The sequence below is a fragment of the Ambystoma mexicanum genome, chromosome 3q, assembly GCF_040938575.1.
Source record: "Ambystoma mexicanum isolate Mex_15411 chromosome 3q, UKY_AmexF1_1, whole genome shotgun sequence".
Taxonomy (NCBI): Eukaryota; Metazoa; Chordata; class Amphibia; order Caudata; family Ambystomatidae; genus Ambystoma; species Ambystoma mexicanum.
In genome coordinates, this window is record NC_090926.1 from 1,131,933,874 (window position 1) to 1,131,951,768 (window position 17,895).

The window sequence follows — 17,895 nt, forward strand, 5'->3', positions numbered from 1 at the left end:
AATCCAACATTAAGACAACAATAATTGTGGGCGATTTCAATCTCAATGGTCTCTTCAATTACAATTCTCTTTCTAATACTAGAGCTATAAAATAGCTGTCCCTAATGGAGGCAAGAAACCTTGTAATGTTGAATGGTTCTACGCCTGAAGACTCTACCCCCAAACCTACCTGGACAAGAATCCAGAGCAATTCAATTTTAGATTATGTCTATATCTCAGCTGATGCAAACAAGTTAATAGCTTCTTTTGAGGTTTTACCAACCATTTCCAGTGATCATAACATCCTCAAAGTCTGCTGGGTTCCCCATAGTGTGAATTTTACTGTGTATTTTACTACCCACGTGGGTGTAAATAATGCCAGGAACCGCCTTAAATGGTTCACGAACCTAATTACTAAACTTCATCAGAGAATTATACAATCTGATTTAAATCCATCATCTCTAGAACAAATATTCTATCACAATTTCATTCTGATGTTAAACCAAGAATGTGGGGGCTCACCGTACCCTAGGTTTGTGCATAAATATTCTCAAATCTCAGCAATTGCTGTCCTCAAAAAGGAGTTAAAATGTGCTGTGAAAGCCTCTGTTGCTAAAATGAGAAAAGATATAAGATCTTAATTAAAAAATAAATACAAAAATAAAATTAAACAACAGCTTCTTCTACACAAACAAGAGAAAGCCGAACTTATGCTGAAAGCACTTGTCTCTAAGTCGGCAGGTGAAATATGGAAGGTCATTAATAACGTACCTTACAATGTATATGTATGTATGAAACACTTTTGCTAAAATCTGATCGGCAACAATGCAACCTTTTCTTAAAGCAGCCCATTTTAACCGAATTTAAATTTGATAATCTGGATATTTGCATTAGAATAAAAAAACTAAGTGCATTAAGAGCTCCAGGTCTTGATCAATTGACTAATGCAATATTAAAAGCTAACCCAGAAAAATGGGCTGCTCTTTTGGAAACTATTTTTAAGAGAGTAATTGAAAAAAAAACAAATTTCGCCATCTTGGCAACAAGCTATATTTATTCCTATCTTTAAAAAAGGAGATAGATCTGACCCAAACAACTATAGACCTACAGCTCTATTAGACGCTCCTGGGAAATTTTTTGCAAAACTGGTTTTACGTGATTTTACTAAATGGCTAACTGAATATCAACTGATGGACACAAACCAATCGGGATTTGTACCTGCCATTGGTACAGCACTAAATCTTTTAATTCTGTCCATTATCAAACAACAAGCCATTTTATCCAAGCAACCTGTCTTTGTAGCTTTTATAGATTTTAAACAAGCTTTTGATTCTGTCTCGAGGCAAACTCTTTGGTATAAACTTTTAAAAGCAAACTGTCCATTGTACATTAGGTTTTTAATTTATCAATTTTACTCCAAGACTTCAATAAGAGTCAAACTAACAACTAATGGTTTTTTATCTCAACCAAATGAAACTGACTCTGGCCTTAAACAAGGTTGTCCATTCGCCTCGATTCTTTTTAATTTTTATATCAATGATATTTATCATGCTTTTAAGTCTGTTCGTTCATTCTCGCCTAAGTTGGGAGATCATGAAATCTCTTATTTAATCTATGCTGATGATCTTATGTTGTTGGACAGGACTCCCATTGGTTTTCAGAGGAAACGTACTGCCTTGTCCGATTACGCTGTAAAGAACGACCTAACAATTAACACCTCTAAGTCCAATATTCTTATATTCCAGTCCCAGCGACACCCTTCAAATTACAGGTTTAATTGGAAACTGGACAAGACCTCTTTAACTCAAATTCAGGAATTTAAATATCTTGGTGTAAATATAAACACCCACCCCTCACAGCAACCTTATCAGTCTGAACTTTCCTCTAGAATGAGCTTCTACCAATCCAAGGCAAAGCACTCCAGACAAATTATGGGAAATTTTCCATTTTGCCTGCTAGAATATTTTATCTTCAAAAAGTTGTACCAATAATCACATATGTAAGTCAAACTAAGATCAACCCCAATTCTGTGAGGTGGGATTTACTTGAGGGCATTTTCTGGAAGCATATTATCCCGGTTCCTTCATGTACCCCTATTGCCCTAATTAGGTATGAACTAGGACTTCTTCATGCCATTGTCTCCTGGCTAATGATAGCAACATATAGGAAATGTTTAATTTCATCTGATCCAGCAACAAATGTATTTTCTATCCTGAAAAACATCTTAAAGACTAAAAAATATAAACCAATTCAAGAATGGAAGAAGAGTTGTTTCCAAATCCTTCAAGATGCAGATATTTCTATATCCCTATTACTTGAATTTCCTGACAAAGCCAAGGCCAAACTATGGAGACAAGATTGGATCAGCACTTATGAAAAATAAACTTTTATCAAGCTGTAAAAAAGGGCTCATTTCAGTTACGTGCTTTGAATGTCCTCCCACAATATCTTATGCAATTCCCAGATCGAAAATATGCAGATGCCTTCCTACGCTTTCAATTCAATCTACTACATACAAACGACATTCTAGCTTCGTATAATAATCTCCCTAATTCAGCTAGGTCTTGTGGCCATTGCAGATTTGTCGACTCTCCCTGAACCACAGAAGCCGAATGAAGTCGACCCCCCCACCCATGGTTGGCACAGATACCTGATATACAAACACAGGATACCACGTGGCTGCCAGTGGTGGGAAGAGGGTTAGGGAGAGGTTGTGGACAGGAGGGGAGATGTTAGGAACACCGGATAGAGGGTTAGGAAATGCCTAGGTTGGATAGGACAGGGGAAGTAAAAGGGAAAAACCCTACACTGACTAATATCTGGTTGAGTGCCATAGAACATAACACAAACTCAGGTCACCAATAATGCCCCCTTAATACAGGCCACTACTGCACCTACCTAGCGTACTTGCACTCCCTAATACCCCTTGATACAGGCACAGGTTGTTATACAGTTACATGGACTACACACATGCAAGCAAAAATGAAACAGACTCATGGGAGATTATCCTGACATTAAGAACATAACACATGGCCCTATGGGCAAGCATTAGCAACATTTACAAACATAGAACATGTAGGACCAAGGGCCTGGGCTCAACACAAACATTGAACTGTGTTCCAGAAAAAGACACGCTGAGTAACCTAGTTAACAGCATTGATACCCAGCACTGATACCCAAATGAAGTCTATGCCTCCTGCCAGGTTTAGTGCCACAAGTGTTTAAGCACCCGTACTCTCCAACACAATAGGACAGGCACCATGTTTTCTCTTCCGACACTGCTATTGATAATCACTGAGTTCTGAGCCCATACGCAATGCACAATAAAAGTTCTTTCCCTTTGTTTTGTTTTCAATAGAAAACATTATGAACATCGTCCCAACATGAGCCCATGAAAGCAGACAAACCCATCCCGCACTTATCTGTGCGCCTGGGAAGCTCGCAAGTCTTCCCGGACGGAATCTGATGAAGCCGTGACAGTAGAGCGGGTTCGTCTTCTGCCGCTTCGCGTTCCAAGTGCCTGTTCAGGAATGAATGAAGGACGGCATGGAAGCCGCGCATGTCCTTGTTGCACTGCCGTTCGCTCAATGAGAATGCCTGATCAGATAAATACAATGCAGGCACGAGCGACTCCTCTCGATCCTCCGGCATGGCTTTGCCTAGAAAAGCAGAATAAGCCACACCTGCCATGCGCCGTTGGCCCTTGATAAGCTGTTACTAATTAGTTTCAGCTGCCACACGCGCGCACGGCAAGAACTACTAAATGCCACAGAGGCTGCTGGGAAAGGTAGTTTCTTAGCATAGATAATGTTTCTTAAGCTGTCTGAAGACCCTGACACCTCTTCCGTCTCCACCATCCCATATTCCTGACAGAACTAGTCGAAATGGGAACTCGTTATTTATACAAACATTTTCGCCACCTCACTCTGTTAACCAAAGATGACTTATGGTTTGCTATATTTAACACCTCCAAGACTTCACTAATTATTGACATTGTGCAATTTCTGCGAGAACTGAACTTCATTGTGTTTTAATAGAATAGAGTTGCTACACTGATAATGTTGCTTCAAACTTTTACTGATGTCTTAATTTTTGCATATCGTTATATTGTGTAGACTGAGTATCGAAATGAAGTTTTATAGAATACCTAGCTAAATCAATACTTTCTTTGCATTTGTGTTAGCTTTTCTATTGTATGAATAATTTAAAACCATTTTGTCATCTTGCTATCCTTGTCCAATGAATGAAATGTCTGTAAAGAATAATGTACCGATTGAAAAAGTTGTTAATTCAGCTAAAACAATTTTCAATAAAAAAATAAAAATAAAATAATCCTTGCAGCCACAGGGAGCCAATGAAGGGATTTCAGAGCTGGAGAGATACGATCCCAGGGCTTGAGGCCAAGGACAAGTCTCGCAGTTCTGTTCTGGATTAGCTGTAGAGGGTGGAGAGTGGAGGCAGGTAGATTTAGAAAGAGGCTGTTACAGTAGTCCAACCCAGAGAGAATCAGTGCTTGGGAGACAAGGAGCTTCTGAGGGAAGGAGAGGAAAGGAAGTGTGCCTTTAAGGAGGTGTAGTATGAAAGTTAGACTTTTTGGGGACATCAGAGATGTGTGCAGAGAAGGAAAGTGTGGACTCAAAGATAACCCTGAGGTTCTTAGCTTCTTCTTCGCTGGTGGGGGCAGGAGGAGGGCCACGGGAGACCAGCCAGAGAGTGAGAGGAAAGGATGGAGTGGGTGTACCAATGACGAGGATCTCAGTCTTGTTGGCATTTAAACAAAGATAATTTGCGGCACACCAATTTTGAATGGCGATTAGGCAGTCAGAGATGAGGACGGAAGAGGAGGTGGTCGAGGGAAGCCTGAAAATGAATTGGGTGTCGATAGGAAGGACCCATGTTGGACATGAGAGGGTAGATCAGAGAGAAAAGAGGTCAGCCAGGCCAGAGCCTGATCAGTGATACCCAGGTTGTCACGGAGACGATTTAGCAGGGTGGTATGGTTGACCGTGTCGAAAGCAGAGGAGAGATCAAGTAGGTTGAGGACAGAGGAAATGTTAGAGTCAAGGTTGGAGAGCAGGTCTTCACAGATGTTCAGGGGAGCAGTTTCTGTACTTCTGGCAGCCCTGAAGCCAGATTGGTGGTCATTGAGAGAGCCAACTGAGTAAGAGTGAAGGTTGAGCTGAGCATGGCAAGCTTTTCTAGGAGCTTAGCCAAAAAGGGAGTAATGGAAATTGGGCGATAGCATAGACGGAACCGGTGTTTCCATTTTCCCCATCCCCATGGAGTCCTATCATACTCCATGGGGATGGGGACTTACAGAATTCCGCCTTCGCAATTCCCGGGTCACCTGGGTCGTAATGCCCCGGTGATTCCGGGAATCACAGAGGCGGAATGGTAATACGGTTCCGGCGGTAACCTGCCGGTTTTTCCGGCACGGTTTCTGTCAGACTCATAATGAGGCCCATTGTCTTTCCTCTCAATAGGTGCTACCCTCGGTTGTATACTTTTAACACAGTTGGTGGCCGACTGGCAACAAAGGTTTGTCAAGTGATCGCTGCATTTTTTTTAGGTTCTCATAAAGTGAGGCATTGGAGCAGGTGGGATTTGAAATCTGCTCTTAAGACTGTGCCAGATTCGGAAGCAAGAGTCCAAGCCTCCTCGCTGCTAATGCCGTACCCCTGAAACCTATTGGGGTATGCACACATATATCATAGGTACCGTGATTGGATAAATCCTTGCATATGTGCGTTTTAACCATACTAATGGTGAAGGGCACTATACAAATGATGCACTACTACTACTACTACTACATTTGCAGCACGGTTTCTGTCTAGCGCCACATGGTGGAGAGCAAAGGGAGGTGCCATTAGTCTTTCTTTAGACCTATCGCAGATGGGAATATATACACAACTCAACCAGAGTTAATTTTCCAACACCACGGAGCAAAGAGTGCATCATGTGTTGGATGTATTTCACCTGTGATAACAAGCACTGTTCAGTGACTCAGAGATGATGACACAGATGCAGCACGTTGGACTTGGTGTCCAGAGATAGTTTCATCACATAACACGAGCACCATGTTTCTTGTGGCCTCACCGCCAGCTCCACCTAAGAGAGCAACTTTAGGCTTCTCATCAGCTTGCTTGTGTAGCTTAGAAAAGTGTTTCTTTTTATCACACTGGGACCGCCTCTTGTGCAGCATAATTAGTTCCCTGGGGCTTGATGGTCACTGCTGCAGTGGCAGTAAGGGGACTAGTTTAAGGTTATCTTGGTTTTTGAGTTGAGGTTTAACCTTAGGCCTAGCTTGATGCGTCTGGCTTGAGAAATGAGGAATGCCCACTTTCGTCTACTTGGCGATAACATTGCACAAAGCCATGCATTGTTAAACTCCCTTGGCCAAGCTAAGGGATTGGTCAAGAGTCTGATCTGATATGGGCCAAAATGTTTCCCTGAGTTCATCAATGCACATACATACCTTGCGTTGTCCTTAATTGAGTAATGCTCCGTATTTACATGCAGTCCCAATGGTGTGCATTGCTGCAGCGTCTCCCTTAATGAATTCTAATTTCTCCTGCTCTCTAGTATAAAATCATTGCCTCTCTTAGTGGTCGTTATTTTAGGGAGATAGTACTTATGCAGACGTGTCTTTGAACGTGCCTACTTCTCCCTATGAAGGATAGCGACCTACACATTTCTGCCCCCTGGGACAACAGGCAGTGCATTAACCTGGACTTTTTTTGGACTGGACAGTATCTTCAGGTTTCAATCATTTCCTCTCTACTTGCATCATGCCCGGTGTTATATCTGCAGCACGTTCAATAATACCATTCAAACAATGAAGACTGAGACAGACGTGAGGCTGATGTTTCTTTATTCTATATTCACAACCAAACTTTCTGGCGGTAACTCCGCCTTACCACGTGACCAAACCCCTGTACCTTCAACCATTCACCAACATGGAAAGGGGACGAGGTGGATGCCCCAACAAACATAAACAGAGGACATTACATCTCCCCCCCACTTAAAATGATGCATGCAAAAATTACCTCATCTCTTCAATCCATCTTGTGGGTCTCCGCACAGCCCTCTTTGACAGGCTTCAAGTCACCAGAATGCGTTCTTCGCTTGCACTGCCACTGTCATCAGTGTCTATGTCACTGTCCATGAAGCCAGAGCAGCTGTCTTGTGAGCTCACTGTGCTAGCATGCTCCTCACTACCAGACGCTTTGCTTCCCAATCTTTTGAAGAAAGATGAGTTTCTGGTGATGTTACCACACAGGCTCTCAGCCAACACCATGGATCCCTTGATGTCGGTCAGAGGCTCAGGGTTAAAAGCAGACACTTCTTTTGAACCTTGCGGTTTGCGTACTAGGACCGAATCCCCTACTTGATATCCTGGTTTCGCGGCCCTTCTCCTTCTGTCAGCATAATTCTTCATCTTTGCCTTGCTTGCCTCGTATTTGCTTCAAGCTCTTGATTCTGCATTTGGGACAGACACAGACCTCGGAGCCTGCAGAAGTGTGGTTTTTATGGTTCTGAAGGACACACTCCCGTTGAGCTGTGCAGAGTGTTTCGATCGTCTCTTAATAGAGTACACATGGCTTGGAATTATGATCATTTTGTGATGGAGCACACTTGTAGGATGTGTCTCAGATTGGCCATGAACCTTTCATCGGGGCCATTAGCTTGCGGCCACAAGGCCGTGACCCTCCGATGTTGAACGTCTAGATGTTCAGTAAACATTGCAAAGTCATGTCCACTGAAAGGCGGGCCATTGTCAGATTTTACTGTCGTCGGAATGCCATAGTCTGCAAATGTCTTGTCAAGTGCTGGAATGACAGCGTGAGCCTATGTTGAGGGAACTAAATGTACTTCGGGAAATCGAGACATTTCGTCCATGATGACCAGTGCATGTTTCCTGTTTGCTAAAGGTCCAAACATGTCAAACGCTACCTTGTCCCACACTTTTAGTCTCATATGTGTCATCTTCAACAGTTCAGGGAATGTGCATGGTGCTACTGCCTTGCATGTGACACAGTTTTCTAACGTCTTCTGTATTTTGGTGTCCATTTGTGTGAACCATACCTTTGCCCGTAGTTGTCACATATTAAAGACAATCCCTCGATGTCATGTGTGCGCCAAATTGATCACCCTATCTTGAGTGCCTCTGGGATGATAATTTGATTCTCTTTCAATAACAGGCCTTGTGGAGTGATAGACAGTACCTGTTTCAGTAAATGAAATGTCTTTAGTAGCTTCTGTTTGCCTTCAGACAGAGTCTCTTTGCCTTTGTATAATTCACACCACCTCCGTGATGATACGATACACCTCCCTGATGAGTCCTTGACTTGCATTAACACTAAATCTTGTTGTATACTTTTGAGAATTTCAGGAATGGTTCGCAAATTGGGCAGGACACTGCTTATGATATAGTTAATGTATTGATCTGCCTTGGCTTATTGTGCTTCTTCTTTTGCAGGCAGGGGATACCGGGACAAGAAGTCTGCTGGATTATTGTATTTCCGGGGTCTGCGAATAATGTCACAGGAGTAGTCTTGAAGACAAAGCCCTCATTGCGCAATGCGGGGAGGTATCTTGGCATTTGGCTTGCCGTAAATGGTTGTAAGTGCCTGGTGAACTGTGATGATGGTACATTTTCCAGCCATACAGAAATAAATGATAGTGTTCACATGCCCAGACTATTGCCAGGCTTTCTTTTTCAGGATGGGAATAAGCACATTCTGTGGCTGACAGGCTGTCACTTGCACAGGCTACAATTCGGTGAGCAAAGAGGAGCCCTGCTTGAATTGAGCCAGAATAGCACTTAGCCCCACGGAGCTTGCATCAACGGGTAACTCTGTCTCCAGGTACGGATCATAATAGGCCATGCAGGAAGCAGCCAAAATGCATATTTTTATTTCTTGGACCACTTCCTCGCACTCCCTAGGCTCTTGCCCTTTTCCAGTCAGAAGTCATAGAGGCGTGCTCACAGATGCAAAGTCTTTTACATACCTTGTGCAATAACTGGCCATGCCCAAGAAAGATCGTACAGCAGAGGTCCATGTGTGCATTGGTGCGGTAATGAGAGTTTGTGCTTTTTCTGGGTCAGGCTGTAAACCATCCTTTGAGATATGACTGAAAAATGTTAGTGTTGACTTGCTAAATTCGTATTTCGCAGCGTTCAATATTAAAATGACATCCTCCAGTGCCATGCATATTCAATGCAATGTGTCATCATGTGCCTCGCTGTAGTGCAGACATTGTGGTATATGCTTGATCACTTGGTGTATCTCATTTTGAAAAATCTCAGCTGCAGATGAGGCTCCAAAGCTGAGCATCTTATATCAAAATAAAACCAGATGTGTAGTAAATGTGGTAATATATCGAGATTCATGATGCAGTTCAAGTTGATGGTTTCTTTTGTTAAGGTCTAATTTAGAAAAGAGCTTTGACCCGTGCATGTCTGTCATCCTGGAAGAAAGATGTGTCTCACTCTGAATTGCCATATTTGGAACCCTCGTATCTACACAAATGCGAATACTTCCTCAGTTTTCTTTGGTACTGGCACAATGGTTGATACCCATGGTGTGGGTCCTGTTGCGTGCTCAATGATGTCTTCACTGAGGAGCGACAGAATTTAATTTTCTACTTGTTTTTGAATATTTAGTGGAACCCCTTGATAATGTTGCGGAACAGGTTTAATATAGGAGTTGATGTGTAATTTGATTGGTTTTCCCTTGAGTCTTCCCAGACCAGGAACTGCGCATTTTGACTATCATGTCCTTGGGGTCAGTGGTATATGCCGTCATACTCGGGTAGATTATGTGAACTAGCCCCATTTGCATGGCTGACTTGAAACTAAGAATACTGCCTCCCGGTACTTTGCCTTTTACCACATATATGGTTAGTTTAGCTGCGTTGTACTTGTAGAAGCATGTGGCCTTGAACATGCCATTGCACTCTAATGGCGTGTCGGCACCATAGGGGTAAATGTCTATATCAACAGGTTGTAGTGTTCCATTATGACTGAGCCCTCTGTAAGTGTCCTCATTAACCACATTAACTGTAGCTCCCAAATCAGTTAAGAATTTACTTGTAGCAATAATGTTGGGCTATATTCAGCGGCCGTTTCATTCCTGATTGCATGGATTTATCCTTGCTTGCAAACACCACTTGACGAGGATGAATCAGAGTCATTGTAGTATCTTGGCGCAGCCTCTACATATCTACATTTTTGGCGTGTGGACCTCCTTCATGTATCCTCAGGCGTGGGCGCTCTGTGGTTTTCCTCCCTTCTGTCCCCTTGCTGCCTGATCCTGCAAGGTGACCCTCGGTGCCTACTTATCGAATGTTCTTTGCCTGCTAGTGGGGAAATCTCCACTTGTTGTATTGGGAACCTTCAGTGTTCCTGGTTGGCTCCATGCGTCAGCCGCCCATTGAATATTTTATATATTTTTGCACACTGATTGCAAATGGTTTTCGCCTCTGCACCCATCCCAGGAGTGTTGAATGGCCGGCCAAGCACCTACATGAGGAAAATGATATCCACATTGATAACATTTGCATTGTTCTTTATTTGCAGGCTTCTCTGACGACCGCATCTGGAAGCCGGGCGCTGCAGTTGGAGATCGAGTGATTTGAATTTTACCCAGAGTTTGCATCGAGAGTGCCATGTCATCTTTTGAAAGCATCAGGATTTCTTCTAGGGATCTGGTCTTTTGTAGTATTGTTTACGAAATTCGGCCAACTCATAGCCAGCAATCACCTGTGATTCTAATGCTTCATCTGTCGAACAGTGTTGAAAGTCACAATATTTGACCCTTTGCATTATATCATGACAAAATGGTCTACTGTTTTGCATTTTTCCTGCATGGATGTGTGAAATATATGTCTTTCATGGTCTACATTTCTTAACGGGGCTAAATAGTTGTTCAGTGAGTCAATGATACCTTGGAACGTGTTAGTGGTGTTTTCAAGCATTTCAAATCCTTGTCCCAGGGTCCTCTGGAACTCCGGTAGCAGAAATATAACTGTTGAGCTCAAGACTTTCGTCTTCACCTACTCCTTCCCTTCGTCCCTCCTCTGCTAATTTCTACCTCTCAGTGTGGGGTAGGAGAGATATGGAAAAATCTGCTTAAGGATGCGTAGGTGGAAGATGCATAATCAAGAGACTGAACTGATGTGACGCGAGAGGGTTAGGTCAGAGCTAAAAGTGCATCCTAGGTTTTTGACTGCAGGGGAAGCAGCTGGCACCAGAGAGTTTGGGGAAGGAGAGCTGTTTTGCTGCTGATTAAGATTTCGTTTTTTGCGGGGTTGAGGAGCAGGTGGCTGTTCATCATCCAGAGGTCAATGTCTGAGAGGCAAGATGCCAGGTCTGGGTGGGGTGAGGAGGGGTAGTTTGGAATCTTGAGGATAATCTTAGTGAACATGGGACTGAAAAGGGACGAATACAGTGGAAGATAAACACGAGCCTACCATGCGTTGTGAGTATTCAGAACGTGTAAGTGCAGTGAGAAGAGGAAAAGTGGGGTGGGGGTAAGTATTGCAATGTCCGTGCTTGTGGGTGAGCAGCATATGAAGTGCATAGTAAGGTAAGTGCTATGCAGCCTGGGGCCACAGTGGGTACAAAAGTTCAAGCCTTCAGGATTAAGGCTGGTGGGTGCCGAGGCAAGTACTGAGAGGTAGAAATTAGCAGAGGAGGGACGAAGGGAAGGAGTAGGTGAAGACGAAAGTCTTGAGGAGCTTCCGACATTTGAGGAAGTCCTGCTCAAGACGGAGAGGGAGGCTGTTACATAAGAGGGAGCCAGCTGAAGAAAGTGAACGGCCTCCGGCCCTCTGTTTAGCAAAACGCTTTACACACAGACAGTTGGTGCCAGAGGACCGCATAGGTCTAGAGGGAGAGTATTTAGTAAGAGAAAGTTGCAGATAGCGTAGTCCCAGGCCCCAGACAGCCTTCTAGAGGATGCAGAGGGATTTGAATTTAATCTGTGCCACAACCGGGAGCCAGTGAACAGTTTTTAGGGCAGGAGATATGCGGTTACTGGGCTTAAGCCAAGGATAATTCTTGCTGCCCTATTCTGGATTAGCTGGAGGGGTCGTAAAGTGGAAAAAGGTAGATTCAGGAGAAGGCTATTACAGTAGGCAAGCCTAGAGAGAACCAGAGCTCGGCTAACATTGAGGAATGTGGGGGAAAGTGAGAAAAGGGAGAATTCCTTTAAGAGGGAAGAGTTGAAAGTGGGACTTCTTGGCAATGTCCTGAGTGTGAGGGAGGAAGGAGAGAGAGGAGTCGAAGATGACTCCAAGGTTTCTGGCTTCAGAAGAATGTGCAGGTGGAGGGCCCATGGAGGAAGGCCAGATTAAAGGGAAGAAGGAGGGAGCAGGGGTCCCAATGGGAAGGGTGTCTGTAGAGGAGAAGCAGCTGAGCTGGGCGCTTTATCCGGAGAGGAGAAAGACAGAGGCTACACCATGTAAACAGATAGATCCTGTTGCCCGTGAAAAGGCAGAGAAGACGGTGAGTGTGGTACCTTGTCCCCAGAGGTAAAACATATAGGATATGGCCCATCAACAGGCAAAGGCTGTGACCGGTGGAAAGGCAGTTAAAGTAAAGGCAGAAGTTGTGGCCGAAGAGGAGGTGGAGGGAGATAAAAGGCTAAACCCCAGGCGAAAATGAGAGCAGAAGGAAAAAGTTAGAAACCCTGGCCAGAAAGAAAGTAGGGAAGGAGAAGGTGCAGCACTGGACAAGCAAAGGCACAGAAAGGAAAAGCCAACGCTCCTTTCTAATGAAAAGGTAAAGAAAGGAAAGACTGTATCTCTGACCAGCGGAAAGGGCAGACACACTGTGGAGAAGACATGAACCTTCTAGAGGCTGTTTTACAGTATAGGTGACACTTTAACACCACAGAGAATGCGCAACCATACTGAAAAAGCAAATGCATCTGAGAATTGCTTCTATGTATCATTGTTTTTAACATGTCCCAAAGAACATGCATAACATCTGCACTCTGCTCACCGGGGTTGAAGGGCTTGGCCTGTCTGATGAATGCATTGCTCTATGCGTACATCAGTGTGCAGCCTCTGCATCCCTGCAGGCCCTGGGCATGTCCCAGAGCATCACCATAATCCTGAAAATACTTGCACATTGTGCCCTTTTTCCTGTGCCCATTCGAGAACACCAGCTGACTTTATTGAGTTTTTCACCATTGATAGTTCCCCAGGAAGAATGCTATTCAAAAAGATATTCCTAATGGCTGGACCCCATTGCCGGCGTTGAACTTTCTTCTTATGCTGACCTTTTCTCCATATTGACATTTTACGTCAAGTCAAATTTTGCTCACCATGCTGAATTCTACTCACCATGCTAAATTTTTTCCCCATGTGCAATTTATTCCCCCTAGGGAATTTTGCTGCGCATGCTGAATTTTATTCCCTATCTTGAATTTTGGTTCACATGTTTAATTTTATTTCACAGGTTGAATTGCGTCACACCTACTAAACGTTCTTGCCCATAGAGAATGTCATTGCCCATGCTGACTCGTGTTGCCCTTGCTGAATCTGTTTCCATGCTGAATTGTGTTGCCCATGCTGAATCTGTTTCCATGCTGAATTGTGTTGCGCATGCTTAATCGTGTTTCCATGCTGAATCGTGTTAACATGCTGAATCGTGTTGCCCATGCTGAATCTGTTTCCATGCTAAATTGTGTTGCCCATGCTGAATCTGTTTCCATGCTGAATTGTGTTGCCCATGCTTAATCGTGTTTCCATGCTGAATCGTGATAACATGCTGGATCGTGTTGCCCATGCTGAATCTGTTTCCATGCTAAATTGTGTTGCCCATGATGAATCTGTTTCCATGCTGAATTGTGTTGCCCTGCTTAATCGTGTTTCCATGCTGAATCGTGTTAACATGCTGAATCGTGTTGCCCATGCTGAATCGTGTGGCCTGCGCAGAATCGTGTCGCCCATGCCGAATCGTGTTTCCATGCTGAATCGTGTTTCCATGCTGAATCGTGTTAACATGCTGAATCGTGTTGCCCATGCTGAATCTGTTTCCATGCTAAATTGTGTTGCCCATTCTGAATCTGTTTCCATGCTGAATTGTGTTGCCCATGCTTAATCGTGTTTCCATGCTGAATCGTGTTAACATGCTGAATCGTGTTGCCCATGCTGAATCTGTTTCCATGCTAAATTGTGTTGCCCATGCTGAATCTGTTTCCATGCTGAATTGTGTTGCCCATGCTTAATCGTGTTTCCATGCTGAATCGTGTTAACATGCTGAATCGAGTTACCCATGCTGAATTGTGTTGCCCATACTGAATCATGTTAACATGCTGAATCATGTTGCCCATGCTGAATCATGTTAACATGCTGAATCGTGTTGCCCATGCTGATTCGAGCCGCCAATGTAGAATCATGTTGCCCATGTAGAACTGTTTCCCATGCTGAATCGTGTTGCTTAAGTAGAATCGTGTTGCCCATGCTGAAACGTGTTGCCCATGCTGAACTTTATTGAAAGCTTTGCTGTAAATTGTTTCATATCGCCAAACCTTTCCACATTCCTAAACCGTTTTTACGTTGCCAAACTCATGCACAAGGCAGAATTCTTCTGCGATGCTGAATTTTTCCGAAAACTTCTTTCCAATGCTGAATTTTGTTGTTGCTGCCTTAAACCCCTAACCCACCATGTAACCATGTAGTACATGTTGCTGTTAGACCTACCGTCCCATTAGCTGGTATTGTACCCTTGCAAGAACGCATAATGTATACGCTTTCTCCCCAGCCGCCCTCTTCCCTTTGATGCCATTTCTCCATAGGCATTTTCTCTTGTAATTGTACACCCAGGTGAACTGCATTTAACAGCACATTTGATATCCTGAATGCAAACATGGTCATTTTCTAGTCACAAAATCATAAAATATAGAACGCCCACTAGAGGGCGAGGCAGCTATCTGCAAGTTATAATTAATGAACATCAGGAAGCGGGCAGAGAATCTCTGAAATTCTCTAAATGCTCACTTTAGAAGCTGGCATTATTGTGTGCCTTTCTAGTGCCACCTATAAACTCAAACGATTACATTGGAGTACAGTTTGGCGGGTGATATTCTATGATATTATATGATCTTTATAACATGCCTGTGCACAAGTGTTTCTGGGCACCACATAACAAGGGAGAGGAGACAGAGGGAAGACAAGACAAACGATCCTACTAGGCATGGTGACATTCGGATCATGCAAGTGCAACGAGAAGTGCAGGTGGAAAGTGCCATCAGGGCTGCAAGGCTCTGAGTAAGTGCTGCCAGGTTAGCATGGCTCTGGGTAAGGAGTGCAAGGAGGCAGGGGGCTGTGGGATTACAGATACAGTGTCTAAGTGTGCAGCAAACCCGGAGGTGCAAGGAAGACTGGTCATGGTGAGCCTGGTACCCAGTGAGACTCTGAGGGTAACAAGCAACAAGTCGGCGCAACAGACAAATAAGTTAGCAAAGAAGCGAGAGAGAGAGAGAGTGTAGAGGAGGAAAGGAAGGTCTTAAGTAGCTTCTGGAACTTCAGGTGGTCCGGCTCAAGTCTGAGAGGGACAGGGAGGCAGTTCCAGAGGGAGGCACCTGCAGAGGAGAGAGATCTACCCCACAGCTCACTGCTTGGAGAAGCATCTGACCCTCAGAGAATTAGAGGTAGCTGAGCAAAGGGCTCTAGAAGAAAGGTATTTAGGCAGAGAGTGTTGGCTATAGTGAGGGCCCTGGCCCCGGAAAGCCTTGTGGTCGATGCAGAGAGTATTGAACTTGATCCTTGCAGTCTCTGGGAGCCAGTGGAGAGAAGACGTGTGGAGACACACAGCTTGTGGGGATTTCCTGGTTGTTTACCCACTGACCCATTCATTGGCTACAGGGTCGTTTACCCATTGGTCCATTCACTTCCCACGGTGACATATACCTCGTGGCTGTTGCATGTTTGTTTACCCATTTGTCCATTCACTGCACACAGGTCATTTAACCAATGGTCCATTCACTGCCCACGGTCACACACAATTTGTGTGTGCTGCTTGGTTAATTACGCATTGACCCATTGCGTGATCCGTTGACTGCCCACAGCTACTCCCTATGGACATTTCAACCCACAACCTGCCCATCTCTTTGAACTATCTCTATTAAGCATTTACATCACCATTTGGCCTACTAGTGTTATTTCTAAGCAGTCTGCTAAGAGTTAATGTCCTACTTGAAGCTGTAAACGCGCTACTGGAATATTAATATCTTAATGGCTTAACCAAGTGTGCCTTCGTCTGCTTAATTTAAATCTGTTTGTTGAGTCTTGGTACAAAGAAGCATTGAGAAATCCAAATGTTTTTGGGTGTGTACAGGTATTAGAGAGGCATTTGCCAACCATTGCCATCATATTCCCAGGCAATCGCATCATTTTCCTGCTATTGGCATCTTATGGCCAGGTAGCACCATCATGGCAATTCCTGGCAAGTGCCTATCACTTGCTTACACAAACTAAAACTGTTGTATTCGCTAATACTTGTTTTTTCCTTCTTTAAACAGCGGCTCATATTCAGAAGTGAAAACTATTAGGCAAAGCATTGTTGATGAAAAGACAGATGTATTGAGGCAGTGATTCCTAGCAAAACCATGCCTTCATTTGACCACTTGCAGGTCTCCATATATGAAAGGGGTGTTAAATACATTTCACTCTCCAGTATACCTGTTTGCATACAAGGTGGGCTAGCACTCTATGTGGTCCTTCCTTTTAATGTAAAGTGAGTTCCTTTAAGTTGGAAAGTAAGAACAACTAAGGTTTCAAATGTGCAGGTTGATGATCCCCATACATCCAGGGCTCAACCCTATGGACCCCCCACTTCCCTTGAATCATAATTCCTGTGGTTTTGCAGAGCCTGAAGTGCACATGTCTGCTGCAGGGCCTTTCGTGTGGTTGCCCTAACCGCCTAGGGCTCTACTCCTCTTCCAGTGCCCGACTACCAGATGATCAAATGCCTAAGAACAACCCCGAAACAACATGATGACACAGTGGCAGGTACATGAATCGGGTGAGGGCTTCCATCTTCAATAAGGTGTTTCAACTTTATCCCTTAACACCTACTGAGGATTTCCTGCAGAATCCGAAAGTCATATCTCTCGCTCTACAAGTTGGAATCGACTGCTCACTACCTTTTAGCAATCCTTTCCTTTGCATCTCCTAAATGTAGCACTCTGAAGGCACAATGAAATGGTCGAACATTCCTAGAATAAATTGAAAGTTATAAATTGATGTCAGAGTGTACTCACCACTTTTGGGGGGCCTTTGCGGGGGCTTTGCATTCGATAGCTCCAATCCTGCATAGTAGAGTAGAGAAGGGTTATCAGCCACGGGTTGCCTAACATCCTGCAAGTGTGATGCAAATACATTGCAGGCATACGGAACCATGCCACAAGGCTCGCAATGGCATAGTGACATGGTACATTCTCAATACTCCAGACAGATCGCATTCATGTGTTCATCAATATGGATCATGGCAGGTGTGGGCATCACAGCTAGCATAATTACTATCTACTGTAAGGGTGCGGAAGTAAGGCTCGGACACAATGGTTGGAAAAAGGCCTCGCTATCCCTATAAAGCTATGAGTGCAGTCGCTGCCTCAAAGAAAAACATGTCAGAATTTCCAAAAGTAAAAAGTCTGTCTCTGTCGTGTCTCCAAAAGTCTACTTTGGTCCCTAACACTAACAATCCAAAACAACTGTGCAAGGATGATCTCGTGCCAACGTACAGTGTTCGTGGCAGTTCAAACAAACAGAGAGTTCCCAGTCTCTCAGGCAAAAAGGTGATGACATAAAACCAATGTTCATAAATGTAAGACTTCAAAACTAGGGTTGTCTTCCTTTCCCCTAGATTTTTGCTTGTCTCACTTTCCTCCCTTTTATCCTCTT

At 43.9% G+C, this 17,895-nt stretch overlaps 1 protein-coding gene across 2 annotated transcripts in view; it reads right to left on the bottom strand.

Annotated features, from left to right (window-relative positions):
* The window catches only part of LOC138447677 (C-type lectin domain family 4 member G-like), a 473,303-nt gene that overhangs the window by 385,172 nt on the left and 70,236 nt on the right, over positions 1-17,895 (bottom strand). The window contains exon 3 of one of the 2 annotated variants that reach the window (XM_069603940.1): positions 17,256-17,303. The exons of the other annotated variant lie outside the window; for it this stretch is intronic. Within the exon in view, the coding sequence (XP_069460041.1) occupies positions 17,256-17,303 (48 nt within the window). The remainder of the gene's footprint in view (positions 1-17,255; positions 17,304-17,895) is intronic. 2 annotated transcript variants of the gene reach the window in all.